The sequence below is a fragment of the Panicum virgatum genome, chromosome 1K (genome assembly GCF_016808335.1).
Source record: "Panicum virgatum strain AP13 chromosome 1K, P.virgatum_v5, whole genome shotgun sequence".
NCBI classification, from domain to species: Eukaryota; Viridiplantae; Streptophyta; class Magnoliopsida; order Poales; family Poaceae; genus Panicum; species Panicum virgatum.
In genome coordinates, this window is record NC_053136.1 from 3,229,048 (window position 1) to 3,245,751 (window position 16,704).

Below are 16,704 nucleotides of genomic sequence, written 5' to 3' on the forward strand. Positions count from 1 at the left end.
CCCCCGCAGTCTGAACTTCGGGTGCACAGATGTTCAGACTGGTCCTGAATTTTGTGAACACTGAGGTAGGAAGACCCTTGGTGAAGATGTCTGCAAACTGGGATGTCGTCGGAACGTGAAGCACACGAACGTCACCAACAGCAACACACTCACGGACGAAGTGGAGATCAATCTCAACATGCTTCGTACGTTGATGCTGAACCGGATTGGTGGAGAGATACACAGCACTTACATTGTCACAATAGACAAGTGTGGACCGTGTGAGAGGACAGTGAAGTTCCAGAAGTAGCTGTCGCAGCCAACAAGCCTCAGCAACACCATTTGCAACTGCCCTGTACTCAGCCTCAGCACTGGAACGGGACACCGTAGTCTGGCGCTTGGAGGACCAGGAAACCAGATTGCAGCCCAAGAAAACTGCAAAGCCTGAGGTGGACTTACGGGTGTCCGGGCAACCCGCCCAGTCGGCGTCAGTGTAGACCACAAGCTCGGAAGGCGACGACGGTCGAAGGAGGAGCCCATGATCAAGGGTGCCGCGCAAATAACGCAGAATGCGCTTCACAGCCGATAGGTGAGGCTCACGCGGAGCATGCATGTGAAGGCACACCTGCTGCACAGCATAGGAGATATCTGGCCGCGTGAAGGTGAGGTACTGCAAGGCACCAACCAGGCTTCTGTAGTCCGTGGCGTCGGTCACAGGGTTACCATCTGTCGCTGAAAGCTTAGTCTGGGTATCCACTGGTGTGCTGCACGGCTTACACTGAGTCATGTTGGCAGTTCCAGAATGTCCAGGGTGTACTGTCGCTGTGAGAGAAACAATCCACCAGATCGGCGCTGAACAGCAATGCCCAGAAAATGATGAAGCTCACCGAGATCCTTCATCGAGAATTCCTGCTGCAGAGCGGTGATGGTGCGCCGAAGGAGAGCATGATTGGAAGCTGTGAGCACAATATCATCCACATAGAGAAGCAAGTAGACGGTGTCATGACCATGGCGATAGATGAACAATGACGTGTCCGACTTTGCTTCAACAAAACCAATGGAGAGCAGGAATGTAGAAAAACGGCTGTACCACGCACGAGGTGCCTGCTTCAATCCATAGAGCGATCTGTTGAGCTTGCAAACATGATCAGGACGAGCTGTGTCAAGGAACCCCGTAGCTGACTGCAGTAGACCGTCTCAGACAAGGTGCCATGCAAGAAGGCGTTCTTCACATCGAGTTGATGAACAGGCCACTGCTGCGACAAAGCTAGGGACAGGACTGTGCGAACGGTGGCGGGCTTAACGACTGGACTGAAAGTCTCATCGTAGTCGACGCCAGGCCGTTGCGTGAATCCTCGAAGAACCCAACGTGCCTTGTAGCGATCAAGGGAGCCGTCAGCATGGTACTTGTGGCGAAAGATCCACTTGCCTATGACAATGTTGGCGCCTGGGGGCCGAGGCACCAAATCCCAGGTGTTGTTGGACATCAGCGCAGAGAATTCCTCTTCCATGGCAGCACGCCAGTTAGGGTCAGCAAGTGCGCTTCTGTATGTCTTGGGGATGGGCGATGGTGTCGTCGAGGCATGGAGGAGGGACGGCTGACGGAAGCCATGTTTTCCGCAGGTCGCCATCGAGTGGTTGTTGACGACGGGGGCGACCGGCACGGCACCCTTGGGAAGGGGAGGGCCAGCCGCAGCACCGCTCGGTCCGGGCGCTGGGCCAGCCGCAGCACCGCTCGGTCCGGGCGCTGGGCCAGCCGCAGCACTGCTCGGGCTGGGCGCAGAGCCAGTCGCAGTGGGCGGACGCGGGCGCCGTGTGTACACGTGCGGTAGCGGGGGACCAGCGCACGGGGTGCTGGCGTCGCCGAGTCGGAGGAGGCCGCGCGTGGCGCGGGCGTCGCCGAGTCGGAGGGGGCCGCGCGTGGCGCGGGCGTCGCCGAGTCGGAGGGGGCCGCGCGTGGGGCGGGCGTCGCCGAGTCGGAGGGGGCCGCGCGTGGCGCGGGCGTCGCCGAGTCGGAGGAGGCCGCGCGTGGCGCGGGCATCGCCGGGGCCGCGCGTGGCGCGATGACGAGCGGGTGGAGGACCGGTGTAGGACGTGCCGCGCGTGGCGCGAGCGATGGCAAGCCTGGAGTGCCGCCGTCACAACCTGCATGGGAAGAAGGAGGACCAATGGGGGGAACACTGGTCGTATGGTCAGTAGACAGGAGCTTAAGGTCAGTGGTCGATGGTGGTGTCTTGGAACGGGGAAAGGAAGCCTCATCAAAGACAACGTGTCTAGAGATGATAATCCGGTTCGACGACAGATCAAGACACCGGTACCCCTTGTGATCGGAGGAATAGCCAAGAAAGATGCAAAGGGTGGACCGAGGCGAGAGCTTGTGCGGCGCTGTGGCGGACAGGTTAGGGTAGCAAGCACAACCGAACACACGGAGATGCGCGTAGGATGGGTGGGATCCGTACAGGTGGAAGAAGGGCGTCCCGAAGTCGAGCGTCTTGGTGGGGAGGCGGTTCAACAGGTAAGTTGCCGTGTGAAGGCCTTCGACCCAGTAAGAGGCAGAGAGGGACGCCTGAAACTGCATGGAGCGCACGATGTTGTTAATGGAACGAATCATACGCTCAGCTTTACCATTTTGGGAGGAGGTGTACGGGCAAGACATCCGTAGCTGCACGCCATTGGTAAGGAAGAAGGACCGGGAAGAAGAATTATCAAATTCTCGGCCGTTATCACATTGAACACTCTTGATGGGACATCCGAACTGGGTTCGCACATATGTAAAGAAATTGGTTAGTGCAGCAAACGTCTCAGACTTCAGACGAAGTGGAAACGTCCATAAGTAATGAGAACAATCATCAAGAATGACAAGATAATACTTGTAACCGGACACACTTGACACAGGAGATGTCCAAAGATCACAATGAATCAAATCAAAATTCTTGAGTGCACGAGAGTTTGAATTGTGAAAAGGCAAACGGATGTGACGACCAAGCTGGCATGCATGACATAAGGTGTCGATTGTGCTTTTATTACAGGAGATGGCTGTAGTACTAATGAGCTTGGACAGTGCCTCAGAGCCGGGGTGGCCAAGGCGGCGATGCCAAGTGTCGACTGGTGTGGCGGTGGCAGCAACAAGGGCGCGCTGTGAGGAAGATGACGCCGGGAGGGACAACGAGTAGAGCGGGCCAGCGCTATTGCACCTGGTGATCACGTTCCTGGTGCGAAGATCCTTCACAGAGAGGCCAAACGGGTCAAACTCAATGGAACAATGGTTATCAGTGGTAAACTGGCGAACAGATAGAAGGTTCTTAATAATATCAGGAGCAACAAGAATATTATTAAGATAAAAGGGGCCAGGTAAGACTGAATGACCAGAAGCTGTAACAGGGAGAGTGGAACCATTGCCAATGATAATGGAGGAAGGATAAGCGGAACGTGGCGGGCGAAACAGCGAGACGTTACCGATGTCGGGCGTCATGTGAGCGGATGCGCCGGAGTCGACGACCCACTCGGTGGTGTTGGGGGGGGGGGGGTTCAGAGTCATCGTGCTGAAGTTGTTGGCAAGATGCTGCTGATCCCACCCGCCTGACCAAGGAGTCCATGGCGAGGATAGAGGCGGCGCAGGTGGCTGCACCGGAGGCTACTGCTGGTAGTACGCCTGTTGCCACTGTGGTGACGGAGGACGCGGCGCCTGCTGCTGCTGGACGTAGGCGGCGAGCATGGCCTGCTGATAGGCCTGCGCTTGCTGGAAGGCCTGGGCCGTCTGCGGGTTCCCGGCGCGCGGGTTCGGCGCATTCTGGTGAGATGGAGGGCGCTGCTGTCCTTGCTGATGGCCGGTGTCACCCCCCTGGTTAGGCCACGTGGTGATCTTGCCCGTCCAGGGGTTGTAGAGGGACGGCCACGGGCTGTTGCCCTTGTTCCGACGTCGGCGGCGGTTGGAGTTGCCGGAGGACGCCGTGGTGGAGGGTCGTGGCTGTGGCCCGCTGCCGGTAGGAGTGGTCGCAGGGCCACCAGTGCTGGGAGCAGGCGGCGTTGGCGTACCGGAGCTCTTCGGGGCGTTGGCGAGGAGAGCACTCGGAGAAGACGATGCAGGAGTGCCGGTGATGAGTTCCTCGAGGAGTAGCTCATTGCGGACCTCGTCGAACGAAGGGAACGGGCCACGGCGAAAGTGAATCCGCATGTGACCGAACTTGTCGTTGAGGCCGCGCAGAACATTGAGGACAAGGGTGCGATCGTTGATGACCTCGCCGAGGTCCCGGAGCTTGGCCGCCATGGACTTCATCTGGCGGCAGTAGTCGCTGACAGACAGCTCACCCTGAGAGAAGGCGCGGAACTCGGCGTCAAGGCGCAGCGCGCGAGTTTCGCTGTTGCCCAAGAACTGCGCCTCGATGCCAAGCCACGCCTGGCGAGCAGTGCCGCCGCGGACGCGGACGGAGTCCATGATCTCCGTGGTGACCGCACCGTAGATCTAGGAGAGCACGACGGCGTCCATGCGCCTCCATGCCGAAACACCAGGGTGGGCGGCATCGGAGAGGATGTGGCTGGAGAGAGCGTAGCGATCCAGGGTGAGGAGAACGAGATCACGCCACCGATCATAGTGATTGGACAGCGGATCAAGGACGACGGACACAAGAGTCCGGATGTTCTCCACGCCGGCGGCCTGGGCATGGAGATTGGCGATGACAGCGGCTTCGAAGGCGGCGGCGGCGTCCGCTGGTGGGTCGTCGTCATCCTCCTTGGGTGGATCGGCCCGTCTGCGGGCCTCTTCAGCCTGATGGGCGAGATCGGCGGCGGCGCGCCGCTCCTTCTCGAGGGCGGCGGCGGCGGCGCGCACGCGTTCTGCGGCGGCAGCAGCGGCCTGGGCAGCGGCGTCGGCTTCGGCGGCAAGGGCCTTGCGCTTCTCCTCCTGGTCGGCGGCGAGCTTCTTAGCTTCAGCAGCCGCGTGCTCCTGCTGCTCGGCAGTGAGTGCGCTGTCGTCAGAGGGAGGTGGCTGAGGCGCCATGGGCACGACGGGGAGCGGCGCAGCTACGTCGGCGGCTGGGGTGCGGAAGCGAGAGGTCACGGATCGTGACGGTCTCTTGATACCATGATAGAAGATTTAGATCATGCAATATTGGATTAATTGTCATATGAGAAACCAGGGTACAATATATAGGGACCTAATCTAGGCAATCTCAACCACCGTGACTTATAGAAACAGAATCACGTGGGAGATGCCGATCTGATCCTATGCGTGAAACAGAAAGGCACAAGGCAGGCGATAGCCTTGCCGTGCAAGTACAAAAGCTAACCATATTAGCTAACAGAAATACTGATAGTTTTTAGGAGGCAAAAGAAGAAAAGTCGAAAAACCGAAAAGTAACCCGCCAGCTGACGCATCTTGCATTGTAGCATACACCAAACCTAGGTCTTACTCAGCAGGTAGAAACTCTAAACCGCCGAAAAGATCATGGGTTTTGTTCAACAACAACCAAAAAAAAACAGATCATGGGCATACAGATTTCACAAGTAGGCCTTCTGGGTTTGTCAACAGAGAGAGTTTTCAAGTTTAGTTCATGTATGGTTCTTATATGGGCGCTCTACTACACGCTTGTTCCGTTATCCCACATAGTACATGTAACGAAAAGCAAGAGTAACTTGCCGTAAAGTTTTATCAGAAAACCTCAAAGAAAAAAAAATGTAAAAGCTTCATCATAGGCTTCTGAACAAGAAGCTCATGATCTGTCACATAAAACTTGATGAGCCACCGGAGGCTGCAGTGCCCGATGTGAAGGCAATTGTCTATCACATCTTTATTGTTCACTGGCGTCATATGTTCTTGATAAGTATCGAGATCGAATATTTAGGCAATAGACATGCACAAAACTATAGATGAAATTGAAAACTTAGCTGTATATTCTTCCTCCATTCGTAACGTGAAATGAGGTAGGAAGTATCTGGAAATACTAGACTAAGGTACATGATTTGTTGAATAAAACCAGTCTCAGACTGAAGTATATTCTTCCTACATTCGTAACCGTGTGGTCGTGTGGACTGGAAAGGAATCGCAGATCAGCAGGCGCGCTCAAACGCAACGTGAAAGGTCAAGGCGGGTCGGCTCCCTAGGCTGGATGAGGAGGGAGGTGAGAACGGAGGAGAGACAGAGGAGGCGAGGGAGTTATTTAAGGCTTTTGGATGCAGCCCTGCCAGGCAGCATGCCGCCCAGGCAACGATCCTGACCCCAGACCACCAAAATCGGACGCTTGGGCTCGCTGCCTGGGCCAGGCAGCTTTGTCAGGGCACCAAGCAAACAAGCGATGCACGGGGCAGCGGACCTGGCAGCGATGCACGCACGCAGAGGCAGAGTGAGAGCAGGTACAATAAACCATGTCAGCTTGGCTTATAGCTAAGACAGCTCCAAAATTCTAGGTGGATGAAAGAGAAAAAAGAGAGACAACGATCTTGGCGTCGCATTTTGCGCCGAGCTCCAGTGCGAGAAACAATGCGGCCGAGCCGATTAAGCGCCGAACTCGTCGATTACGGAGGCGGTTTGTGGGCCCCTTTCCTTTTTTCGATCTCGTGCGCCTCGCCTGAGTTTTCTCCCTCCCACTGCGATTTTCCTTGAGCGTGCTCTCTCCCAGAGAAGAGGCTAGGTCTCGGGGACGGCGTGGGAGGGGGAAATGTTTGTGGGCGACGGGTCCATGGGGTGGCCGGTGCGACCCCCCGCCAATGGATGTTGTGTGCCCACCAATTCCATCCGACAGCCAGCTTCTGGATTTCCACCGTAGAGCCAGAGGCTCCATTGGCTGGCGGCATCGGTTAGAGCGGGGAGGAGCCTAAGGTCCCCCGCAATGGGCGAGTTACGACGATTGATCAAACTATTTTTTGCTCTGTTTTAAGTTTGAAGTGAAAACGAAGTAGTTTAACTAAATTTACATGTTGATTTTATGAAAACTTAAGATTTAATATGCAAATTTTTATGAATCGGGAAGGTTGTACTGCGGGTTGATTTTAATAAAAGTTATGATTTTTTTTGTAAAAAATAACATAAAGAGGAGGTCATATTGCGGTTGATTTCGTTAAAGGGTGAGAACTTTTTCGCAAAAACACTTGAGAGAGGAGTGGAGGACAGACTACAAGTTGATTTCGCTAAAAGTTGGGGTGCTTTTTGCAAAATGACCGAGAATGGCACAATCTGGACCATCCGCCTGGCCAATCCGACGATCGGGAAAAGTAGATGACGTGGCCCTATAGGATGCCCTGCTTTGATGTGTGAATCGTATATAGAGATTATTTCAGCGATAAGAGTATATAGTACTTGTCTGTTTGACGAACATAAAGAGTAGTAATTATAGGTTACTACAATATTTTAAATTATATGACGAGTGGTCGAGCTTGTGTCAAAAAAGTCAAACGATCTATATTTAGAACGGATGGAATATCCTTTTTAATACCCTTTATTGAGCACTAGTTTCATAGGGCACAATCCACTCTTCTTATTAAGCTAACCAAATACCCTTTGAAAGAAAAAACCCGGAACGTCCGGACCAAGCTCTGTCAGCATCTTGTTCACGGCAGCTACCAGTTCATCCTCGCCTCCTCTCCGCTTCACCGCTTCAGTGAGCCTCTCCCGGACCTCGTCGGAGCTTGTCAGCTGGTCACGCCACAGGCGGAGCCCCAGCTCCCGAATGGGCGTCTTCCGATTGGTGGGGACGAATGTCCAATCCATGTACATCAACATGTCTCGGGTCATCTTGACGGCCTCGATGTGCTGATTCCACTTGGCCAGCAGCTCCTGCAAGAACTCCGCCGGAGCAGCGTCGTTCAGAGCCCTCCAGAGACTCTGAACTTCAGAGGCCATGGCGGTCTCCACGGCCGAGTACAGATCGGCACCCTTCTTATAGAGGACCATATAGTAAGCGTTCCTGTCGGCTCAATAGAAATTGATCCGGTTATGATCAACTGGGAAGACACAAGGAAAAGAAGAATGGGGGCTGATGAGAGTGAGAGGTGAAGATGATCAACCTGTGCAGCATCTCAAGCAACATGGTTGTGCTGCCTTGAGCGTAGAATTCCCTGATGGCCTGCGTCGCCATCATGCATGCTCCGGCGAAGAATTCCGGGTCTTGCTTGTGCTTGAAACGCTCTGGTTTCTCCATCGTATGCCTGCACATGAGTTGTGAGTTACGAATAGGATCATGATCTATGTAAACTGGGAGATCCATCCATGCATGTAAATTTATTTGCAATCTATATGTTTGATGAAATTAAACTCGTAAATTAAATCTCGTCAACTACGGAATCCACGCTCAACAAAACATTGGATGATTGGGGAAATCCGAGGCAAATGTGTCTGTGTTTTCGTTCGCAATTCAGGACCAGTTTAACAAACTCGCAGATAAAGATGAAACTATGCTAGATTAATTAATATTTAACAGATCGAAACAATCCAAGTGAAGAACAAATTAACACTTTTGCATTGCATCATGCCCTGCCCCCAAAGAGGAGGAGGAAGAAGATTCATCACAGACTTTGACACTAGTTCCAGAACACGATTGGGTGAGCGAGTAATAACCCGTGAGCTCGTCGCCGGTTCCTCGCGCCTCCGCTCGTCGACAGATCCTTGGTCATCTCCTCGTCGCCGGTTCCTCGATCCAATCCTTGAGAACCTACCGTTCCCCCACCGGCCGTCGCCGCCGCCGCGTCACTAGAGCAAGATGGGGTAATGGAAGGGGAACGAGTAAGATGGCAGCGATGGGGTTTACGTCTTTGATTACCCGGTTATATATGCATGATTTCTGACTTTACCCTACCTAGGGGTGGTAATGGGTCATGGCCGGTAATGGATCATGACTCTAGTGACCTCTTCATGGCCCAATAAAATCCTTAAATATTTTAGTTTAAAATTATATAAAATTAGAGTTCAGTCATTTTAGAGTCCGGCCCTTAAATTTTATAGTTCCTTTATCACCCCTAACCCTACCCAAAGCTTATCAACAAAATTTTGTTTCTTGCTCTAACATATGGATGGTTTCTAGATTTCTTTTGGTGAACGTGCGACACGTGCATCGGTACATGGCTGCTAGTACATCGTAACTTCTTGTCATGCCTGCTGACTATGGGCCTGCATCTTGTTTAGGCCAATCTCAGTCGGAGTGTCATGAGAGTGTCATAGATATTAAATTTGCTAACATATACCAATAGTATGAGGAGAGAGAAGAGGGGAGTGTCATGAAATGTGAGGAGAGGGTCATCACCATGACACTCTATTGGCACATTTCTTAAGATTCCAATCTAGATAACTATGTCGATGACACTCCCACTGAGACTGGCCTTACATCTGCTGCCAGTTGATCGTCCTCGCCTCCTCTTGGCTTCACCGCCCCGGTGAGCCTCTCCCGGATCTTCATCACCAAGTGGTCGCGCCACAGGCGGAGACCTAGCTCGTAGATTAACATGTCGTTGATCATTTTGACGGCCCTGATCATATGTTGATCCCACTTTGGGTGGACGTACGTAGAACTCGCTAAGTTGGAGGAGACGGCTGCAACTATGGCCCTCGCTTTGCGCCTCCGGCGGACCCTTGTCGCCGCCGCCACCTCCTCCTCCTCGCTTCTCCGTCCGGCCGCACCAGCCTCCCTCTCCCAGCCTCTCCCGCTTCTTCTCCCCGGCGCCGCAGGAGGGTTCCAGTCGAGGGCGGCGGCGGCAGCGGTGCGGGAAAGGGGCTACAGCGGCGTGGCCGAGGACAAGAACTCCCCTGACAATGGGTGCGACTACAAACACTGGCTCATCAGGATGAGTTTCCCGGACCCCAAGCCGTCCCGCGAGGAGATGATCGAAACCTACCTTAAGACCCTCGCCATAGTCGTTGGAAGGTATAATTTAACTTCCAACAATTTAGCATAGGCGTGTTGTTTTCGTGTTGATTTGAAGGAAATTTGGAGCGAGTCAGATTGCAGTGGCAGCATCCTGCCGGTGAGCAGCAGTCAAGCTGCATACACTACTACAGAACAGGCATTTGTTCCAGACCTTCAAAGGGGTTTTTTTTTGTCCCGGATCCAATGGCTAGTCCGGCAGGAAGAGAGTCAGGGGCCTTTTGTCCCGGTTGGAGCCACCAACTGGGACAAAAAAAAAGTATCTTTTCATCCCGGTTGGTGGCTCCAACCGGGACTTGGACCTTTTGTCCCCGTTGGAACCACCAACCGGGACAAAAAAAAAGTGCATCTATCCCGGGTGTAGCCAACGACAGGGATAAAACACTCATGTCCATATGTTTTATCTCTCTCCCCTCCCTGACGACAGTCCACACCATCCATTAATTCCCTGCCTTATCTTCTTCTTCCCTCCCCTCTCCTCTCCCTCTCCTCCCTCTCGTTTCTTCCTCTGGCTTGGGGATGAGGTCGATCTGCGCCTGCAGGACAAGGCGACGGCGAGAGCAGCGGCGTAAGGCGGCGGCGAGCAGCGCCCGCTGGCTCGTGGCGAGCAGCGCCCGGCCGCGGCGGCGCGAGGCCGCAGCGGAGCAGCGCCCGCTGGCCCGTAACGGCACGGGGGCCGTGGCGGAGCAGCGCCCGGCTGCGGCAGCGCGAGGCCGTGGCGCTGGGACGACACGGCGGCGCGGGATCCGGCGAGCACTGCCCGGCGGCCATGGCGCGTGGCCGTGGCGAGCTGAGGCTGCGGCGTTGGGCTGCGGCGAGTGGAGGTGGCGCTGGGCTACAGCGTTCCTCTTTGCTTTTTTTTCTTCAATGATTCTGGGATTGAAATTGAAATTATGTGAATGATTTGGTATGGATTATACGCATGATTTGTTTGTGGATTTCGATTATGATTGGGTTCGTGGATGATTTTTTCACTGAGAATAAAAGATTTGGAAAAGTGGGAGCCTGCATGTGGGCGAACCGCAGGCGAGGTCGGGCCTGCGAGATTTTTTTATTTTGCAAAAATATCATTTGTCCCGGGTCGTGAGCTGCCGGGACAAATGGACAAAGGGCATTTATCCCGGATGCTCAATCCCGATTGAAAAACCGGGATAAAAGCCTATTGGCAACCGGGACTAAAGCCCTATTCTGTACTAGTGATAGTTCATCTAAGCAAAGATGTGAGAAGGAACAAAGGAGCGTGTGTGTGGGGTGGGTCGGGGATTTTTTTTATTTTAATCCTTTTTAATCTAATATTTTATAAATAACTCATGCAGATCTAAATTTCCAAAAACTAGCCCTTTTGGTCGCGCCAAGCTCTGTGGCGCGACTCCCTGAAGAGTCGCGCCACATGCTTTGGCGCGACCAAGCTGCCACGCTGGAACGCCTGCGGCCAGGCAGCTGACGTGGCAAGGCTGAATCGCGCCACATGCGTTGGCACGACTGAGTCGCGCCATGCGCCATGGCGCGACTCAGCCCATTACTAGGCGGCCCAGCAAGTAACCCTAGCCCACCTTTCTCTTTCTTCCTTCTCTTCCATCCTCTTCCAAGCAGCGGCCGCCGCCATTTTTTTGCATCGCGGAGCGGAGAGACCCCGCGCCAAGGCAGCACTACCCGCGCGGCGCCCGGTGGAACCACCACCCGCGCCTCCACTGGGCCGCCGCCATCCGGTCTTCGGTCGGTCGCCGCGGAACAAGGAAGGAAGGGCGCGGCGCGGGTCACCGGTCCAGCCGCCTGCGGAGTCTGTGGAGGGCGCCGGTCCCTGGCCCGCCGGCGGCCCGGCCTTGCCTCCCGCGGAGGCCGCCGGTCCCTGGCCTGCCACGAGCGGGGGCCCGGCCTTGCCTCCCGCAGAGGCCGGCCTTGTCCGCCGCGGAGGCCGCCGGTCCCTGGCGCCGCCGCGAGCGGCGGCCCGGCCTCCCCCCCCCCCCCCCCCGCGGCGGCCGCCGGTCCTTGGCCCGCCGCCATCCGCCCCTCCCCCACCAGCGCCTGACCTCCTCCCTGGCCCCCTCCTTTCAGTGAGCAGGTACATTTCTTCCTTTCCTCCTCTGATTTTTCGATTGAGGTATTCATGAAGAAATTTAGAAATCAATATTCGTACTGCATATGTATAGTAGTTGGTGGGTATGATTTGTTTCAGCCATGATTGTTCCTTTCATAATACCATTTGTGAATAGTAAATAACAATTGGAATTGGGTGTTACTCACTAACAATAACCAGAATTCATTTATATTTGAAAGATGGTATTCAGTGAATTAGTTAATTGATTAGCATTTTCACTGATACTAGTGCAATAAGAAATTTGTCATGTGCGCTAATTGTATCTCTGTACTTGGTTTAGGAAAAAAAAACATGTGCAGGCTCGTTGTTGTGAATATTGTTAACAAAAATTGAAGTTGAAAGCTGGAAAATTATAAGCTGTGAACTATAAGCTCAGAACTTAGAAGATGGACTTGCAGTAGTTGACTATAGCCAATGATTAGGGCTTGTTTTTTTTTTTTTGAAACGAAAGTGCAGCGTAAATACGTCTAGTGGTAATCTGGATCAGCATTACTGAATTAGGCTGACTAACACACTAAGGTACCAACAAAACTACAAATGAAATATTTAATGACTGCATATGAAATATGACCTTATAGTGATTTATCACTTGGTTGTTCTTGATTTCTCGGTTTTTGAAAATGTAGATGGCACAGCACCCGCAGTATCCCCTCCTACAAATGGTTTATGATGAGCGGCACCGTGGCAAGATACTAGAGGAGCGTACGGAGGTGAACTTGTGATTGAATTTTTTTTGTGTGAAATTACTAATTCGACTTTAGTTGATTACAATGTTGACTGATATGTTTGTAGGTTTTGAGGCCTCTACGTCCCCGCCTTCACAAGACTCACACTTGGGACGATAGGTACGCACCATACCTTAAACGGGCTGGATTCCTCCCGTTGGCGTGGTTGGTCAAGGATGGGCTCCCCAGGATGGATAATGCAGCTCTGACAGCACTTGTTGACCGATGGAGGCCTGAGACACACACATTCCACCTTCCTGCCGGTGAGATGACCATTACACTACAAGATGTGGCTATGCTCTTTGGACTTCGTATAGATGGAAGAGCTGTGACCGGGAGCATATGTCCAAATGGATGGAGAGATAGAGTGGAGTTGTTGTTTGGAGTGCACCCACCTGAACCACCAGAAGACACGAAGGACAAGAAGCCTACAGGAGTGACATCAGCATGGTTGTCCGATCATTTTGGTACGCCACCTCCAGCTTATGCTCCGGCAGGGGTGGTTGCTAGGTTCGCCCGAGTGTGGCTATGGCAATTGGTCGCAGGGTTTCTATTCCCGGATTCGAGCGGGAACACAATCTCGTGGATGTGGTTAGAACTTATTGGTCACGAATGGGACAACATTGGCAGTTTCAGCTGGGGAAATGCAGCACTTGGATGGTTGTACCGTCAGATGTGTGATGCGTGTAGGCGGAGCGGAGATAATGCAAGCCTTGGGGGTTGTGCTTACCTTTTGCAATTGTGGATGTGGGAGCGCATTCCTATTGGCTGGCCCGAGAGGCATAGTATTGGGGTAAGGACCTGATTTGTGCAGTTGTTTGGCACTATTGTTGTCTGCTTCATATAATCTTGAATATTGGATAACCTCATTACTTATTGTCTTCAATAAGGTTGTTCCATCATACGAGGAAGAGGCGGTGGGTACTGTGGGTTGGCTGTGGAACAATAGTGAAACCGTGCACGGGAATCCAGGAAGGCGGTACGTAGACTACTGCAATGCTCTTGACTGCCTCAGTGCTGCACACGTAAGTCTACTACGACTTCCCTACCGCAAATCATGTAATGTAGCCATATCATTGTTGTAATCAAATTGAATATGTTGTCTTAGGTTGAATGGCAACCATACAATCGCCAAGAGGTGCAAAACATGGAGCTTAGTCCGCAATGCACCATGGATACTAAATATTGGCGCTCCGTCTGTCCTCTTATTTGCTACTATATTGTGGAGTTTCACCTTCCAAATCGCGTGATACGTCAGTTTGGAATACTTCAGACATGTCCTCCCGAGCATCTCAGTACTAGCCAAGAGCTGCATGCGTAAGTTTTTTTTATGCAATATCATGTTATGGAAATTATTTGCATGTTTTGATATAAACTGGAACTGCATTAATGCTTGCAATATTTACATGTAGAATCGATCGTCGCAAGCAAAGGGGTATGAAAAACTGGGAGGAGAAGCACGTTGCCCATGTCAATGCTTGGAATCTCCGGGCAAACATTGTTTTTGGCGGATCTGTTCACCGTGACTCCCAGTTCAAGACATACTTGGAGTGGTTGAAGCAACAAACAAGGCTGAAGCTAAAGGTTGCAATGGACGCTACCAACATCGAGGATTTGCCTTCGGACCCCGAAGATGTCTTCGACGAGTATGATGCTCACACGAGAATGGGTAGGCAGCCCGAGAGAGGACCCTTTGAAGATTACATTGTAAGTTATAATTTACATTACTTGAATACAACGAATCATGCAATAGATTGTGACCTATTGTGTATATGACATATGCACCTGCAGGGTCATCAAATTGGTCGTTTTGCTAATGAGGCGGGACAAACGTTGAGCGTGCCAATAGGCTCTCCGGATGAGGCCACTGTGCTTAGGACATTTTTGCAGGTAAATGTCTAGATTTCGCTCTAAACTGGCAATTAGTCTTTGGTGGAGAAATAGTACTCTTAAACGGTTTTTCTTGCCTATTGTAATGCAAATTTATTCCCTATTAAGGATTTTGTTGCCTAATGTAATGTAGAGGTTTAGACGGGGATGCCGGAAAATGGCCTTCAAACTAAACTGCTTATCAGCACAAGGACAAGGACCGGCGGATCATGAAGAACCTTCCGGATCGCGCCAACGTGGTGGAAGGAGCATGAGTTTAACATCAGATTTGGGCACATCATCTACAGGTTCCGTTCCATATTTCTAAAATGATTTCCATTTGTGCTACTTCTTGTTTTGTGAGTAGTTATACAAATGTTGAATACATACTGTTTTGTAGGAGGACGTCGCAGCCAACTAGGGGGTTGTCAATATGTCAATACCTCGTAGGAGGGGCAAGGAGGCACCACCTCGGAAAACTGGCAGCGAGGAGTCTGAGGAGAGCGTCACCGACGAGTCCGAGGAGACATCAAGATCACATGATAGCGATCCACCCTACGGCCCTGATGAGATTGGACACTCACAGCTTCCAGGCGCTCCAACATCCTCGCAACGTTCTCCAGCAGCGAAGAGGCAGGCCGGGCCGTCCCCGTCGTAAAAAGAAACCTTACACCCCCCCCCATTCCTCCCATGCCAAGACATAGTCTAGAAGTAGTTTCATTTCATCAAGTCTGCACATGTAACGGTTCTCAGGATATGTGCTTGTTTTATGGTCATGTAATGGGCTCTTCGTGTGCACTGTAGTCGTTCTATTAGTATTGCACTAGTAATTGTGGACAATTTATATCTTGTATGATCTTCTGAGATCTTGTAATCGTATTTTATGCTGTGTGATGTGGTTTTGTTGTGGCTTGTTGTGGAGAGGAGTGCAAACTGGTTTGTGTGCTGAGATCTTGTAATAGTATTTTATGTTGTGCGACCGTTTGCACCAGATTTGGCCTAGGGAGACTCCCTACTGAATCACGCCAGGACTCTTGGCACGACTACTTCAGTCACATTTTACCCCCCAGCAAATCTGGTTTCGCTAGTAGGTTGGCGTGACTCTTCATAGAGTCGCGCCGACCGTTTTGGCGCGACTCAATAAAGAGTCACGGCAAGCCAAATGGCGCGACTACTTCAGTCACATTTGACCCCCGGCAAATCTGGTTTGGCTGGCAGGTTGGCGTGACTCTTCATAGAGTCGCGCCGACCGTTTTGGCGCGACTCAATGAATAGTCACGCCAAGACAAATAGCGCGACTACTTCAGTCACATTTGACCCCCGGCAAATTTGGTTTGGCTGGCAGGTTGGCGTGACTCTTCATAGAGTCGCGCCGACCGTTTTGGCGCGACTCAATGAATAGTCACGCCCAGACAAATGGCGTGACTACTTCAGTCACATTTGACCCCCGGCAAATCTGGTTTGGCTGGCAGGTTGGCGTGACTCTTCATAGAGTCGCGCCGAACGTTTTGGCGCGACTCAATGAAGAGTCGCGCCACGCACAGCCATCGACCAGTTTTGCCCTAGGCCAAAATGGCACTAACTAGTCATGCCATTCCCCACGGCGTGACTCGTTGAGCAATTGCAACACACCACGATGCCGACTAGTTTTGGATTAGGTCTGAATTGTGACAGCTTGTCACTCCACAATCCAGCCCCGACCAGAATTGGCAGCATCTAGATTGGAATAATCCACGCTACAATACAACAACCAAATGAGTACAAATATTTAGTGCACGAAGGAGTACAAATACGTACCAAAAGTCCATACAAATAGGCCAACAATACAAATAGTCCGTCACACACAGTCTAGAAATAAAAATAGTGCATCACACACACAGTCCAACTATACAAATAATAACAACCTAATCTGAATCGTGGTCAATCAAAAGCTCATCATCTCCCCAATCATCATCGTCTGCATCATCTTTGTTTATGGATATGTATGCAGGATTTGCCTTATTTGCCTCAACTTGTGAAGCAATCAGCTCTACTTCCGCTCCATTCATTGCCCACCATCCATCGTCATCATAATCATAGTCATTGCTACTTTCAATGGCTACTCCCTTTCCTTTATCGTCGACTTTGGATTTGCATATGGGCAATTCATGAACTAGTGCCTTCTTTGCCTCCGTCTAAGCCTCCC

The 16,704-nt window shown here is 52.0% G+C and overlaps 3 protein-coding genes and 1 long non-coding RNA gene across 4 annotated transcripts; 3 read left to right on the forward strand and 1 right to left on the reverse strand.

The window, feature by feature from the left end:
- Positions 1–7,456: 7,456 nt before the first annotated feature.
- Positions 7,457–9,422, reverse strand: LOC120647893 (cullin-3B-like). The gene is made up of 3 exons (XM_039924708.1): positions 9,286–9,422; positions 7,978–8,118; positions 7,457–7,877 (listed from the first exon to the last, which is right to left on the reverse strand). The coding sequence occupies exons 1-3, from the start codon at positions 9,420–9,422 to the stop codon at positions 7,457–7,459; spliced, it is 699 nt and encodes a 232-aa protein (XP_039780642.1).
- An 82-nt stretch (positions 9,423–9,504) lies between these two features.
- Positions 9,505–9,858, forward strand: LOC120647904 (multiple organellar RNA editing factor 9, chloroplastic-like). The gene has a single exon (XM_039924715.1). It carries the CDS (start codon positions 9,505–9,507, stop codon positions 9,856–9,858), a length of 354 nt encoding a protein of 117 aa, XP_039780649.1.
- Positions 9,859–13,420: 3,562 nt separating this feature from the next.
- On the forward strand, positions 13,421–13,901 carry LOC120642772. Its single transcript, XR_005662743.1, has 3 exons — positions 13,421–13,443; positions 13,541–13,675; positions 13,759–13,901. It is a non-coding gene; the product is annotated as an uncharacterized LOC120642772 (long non-coding RNA).
- Positions 13,902–14,170: 269 nt separating this feature from the next.
- On the forward strand, positions 14,171–14,862 carry LOC120642688. The gene is made up of 3 exons (XM_039919286.1): positions 14,171–14,357; positions 14,442–14,540; positions 14,674–14,862. Exons 1-3 carry the CDS (start codon positions 14,241–14,243, stop codon positions 14,845–14,847), a joined length of 390 nt encoding a protein of 129 aa, XP_039775220.1. The 5' UTR covers positions 14,171–14,240; the 3' UTR covers positions 14,848–14,862.
- The last annotated feature ends 1,842 nt before the right edge of the window (positions 14,863–16,704 follow it).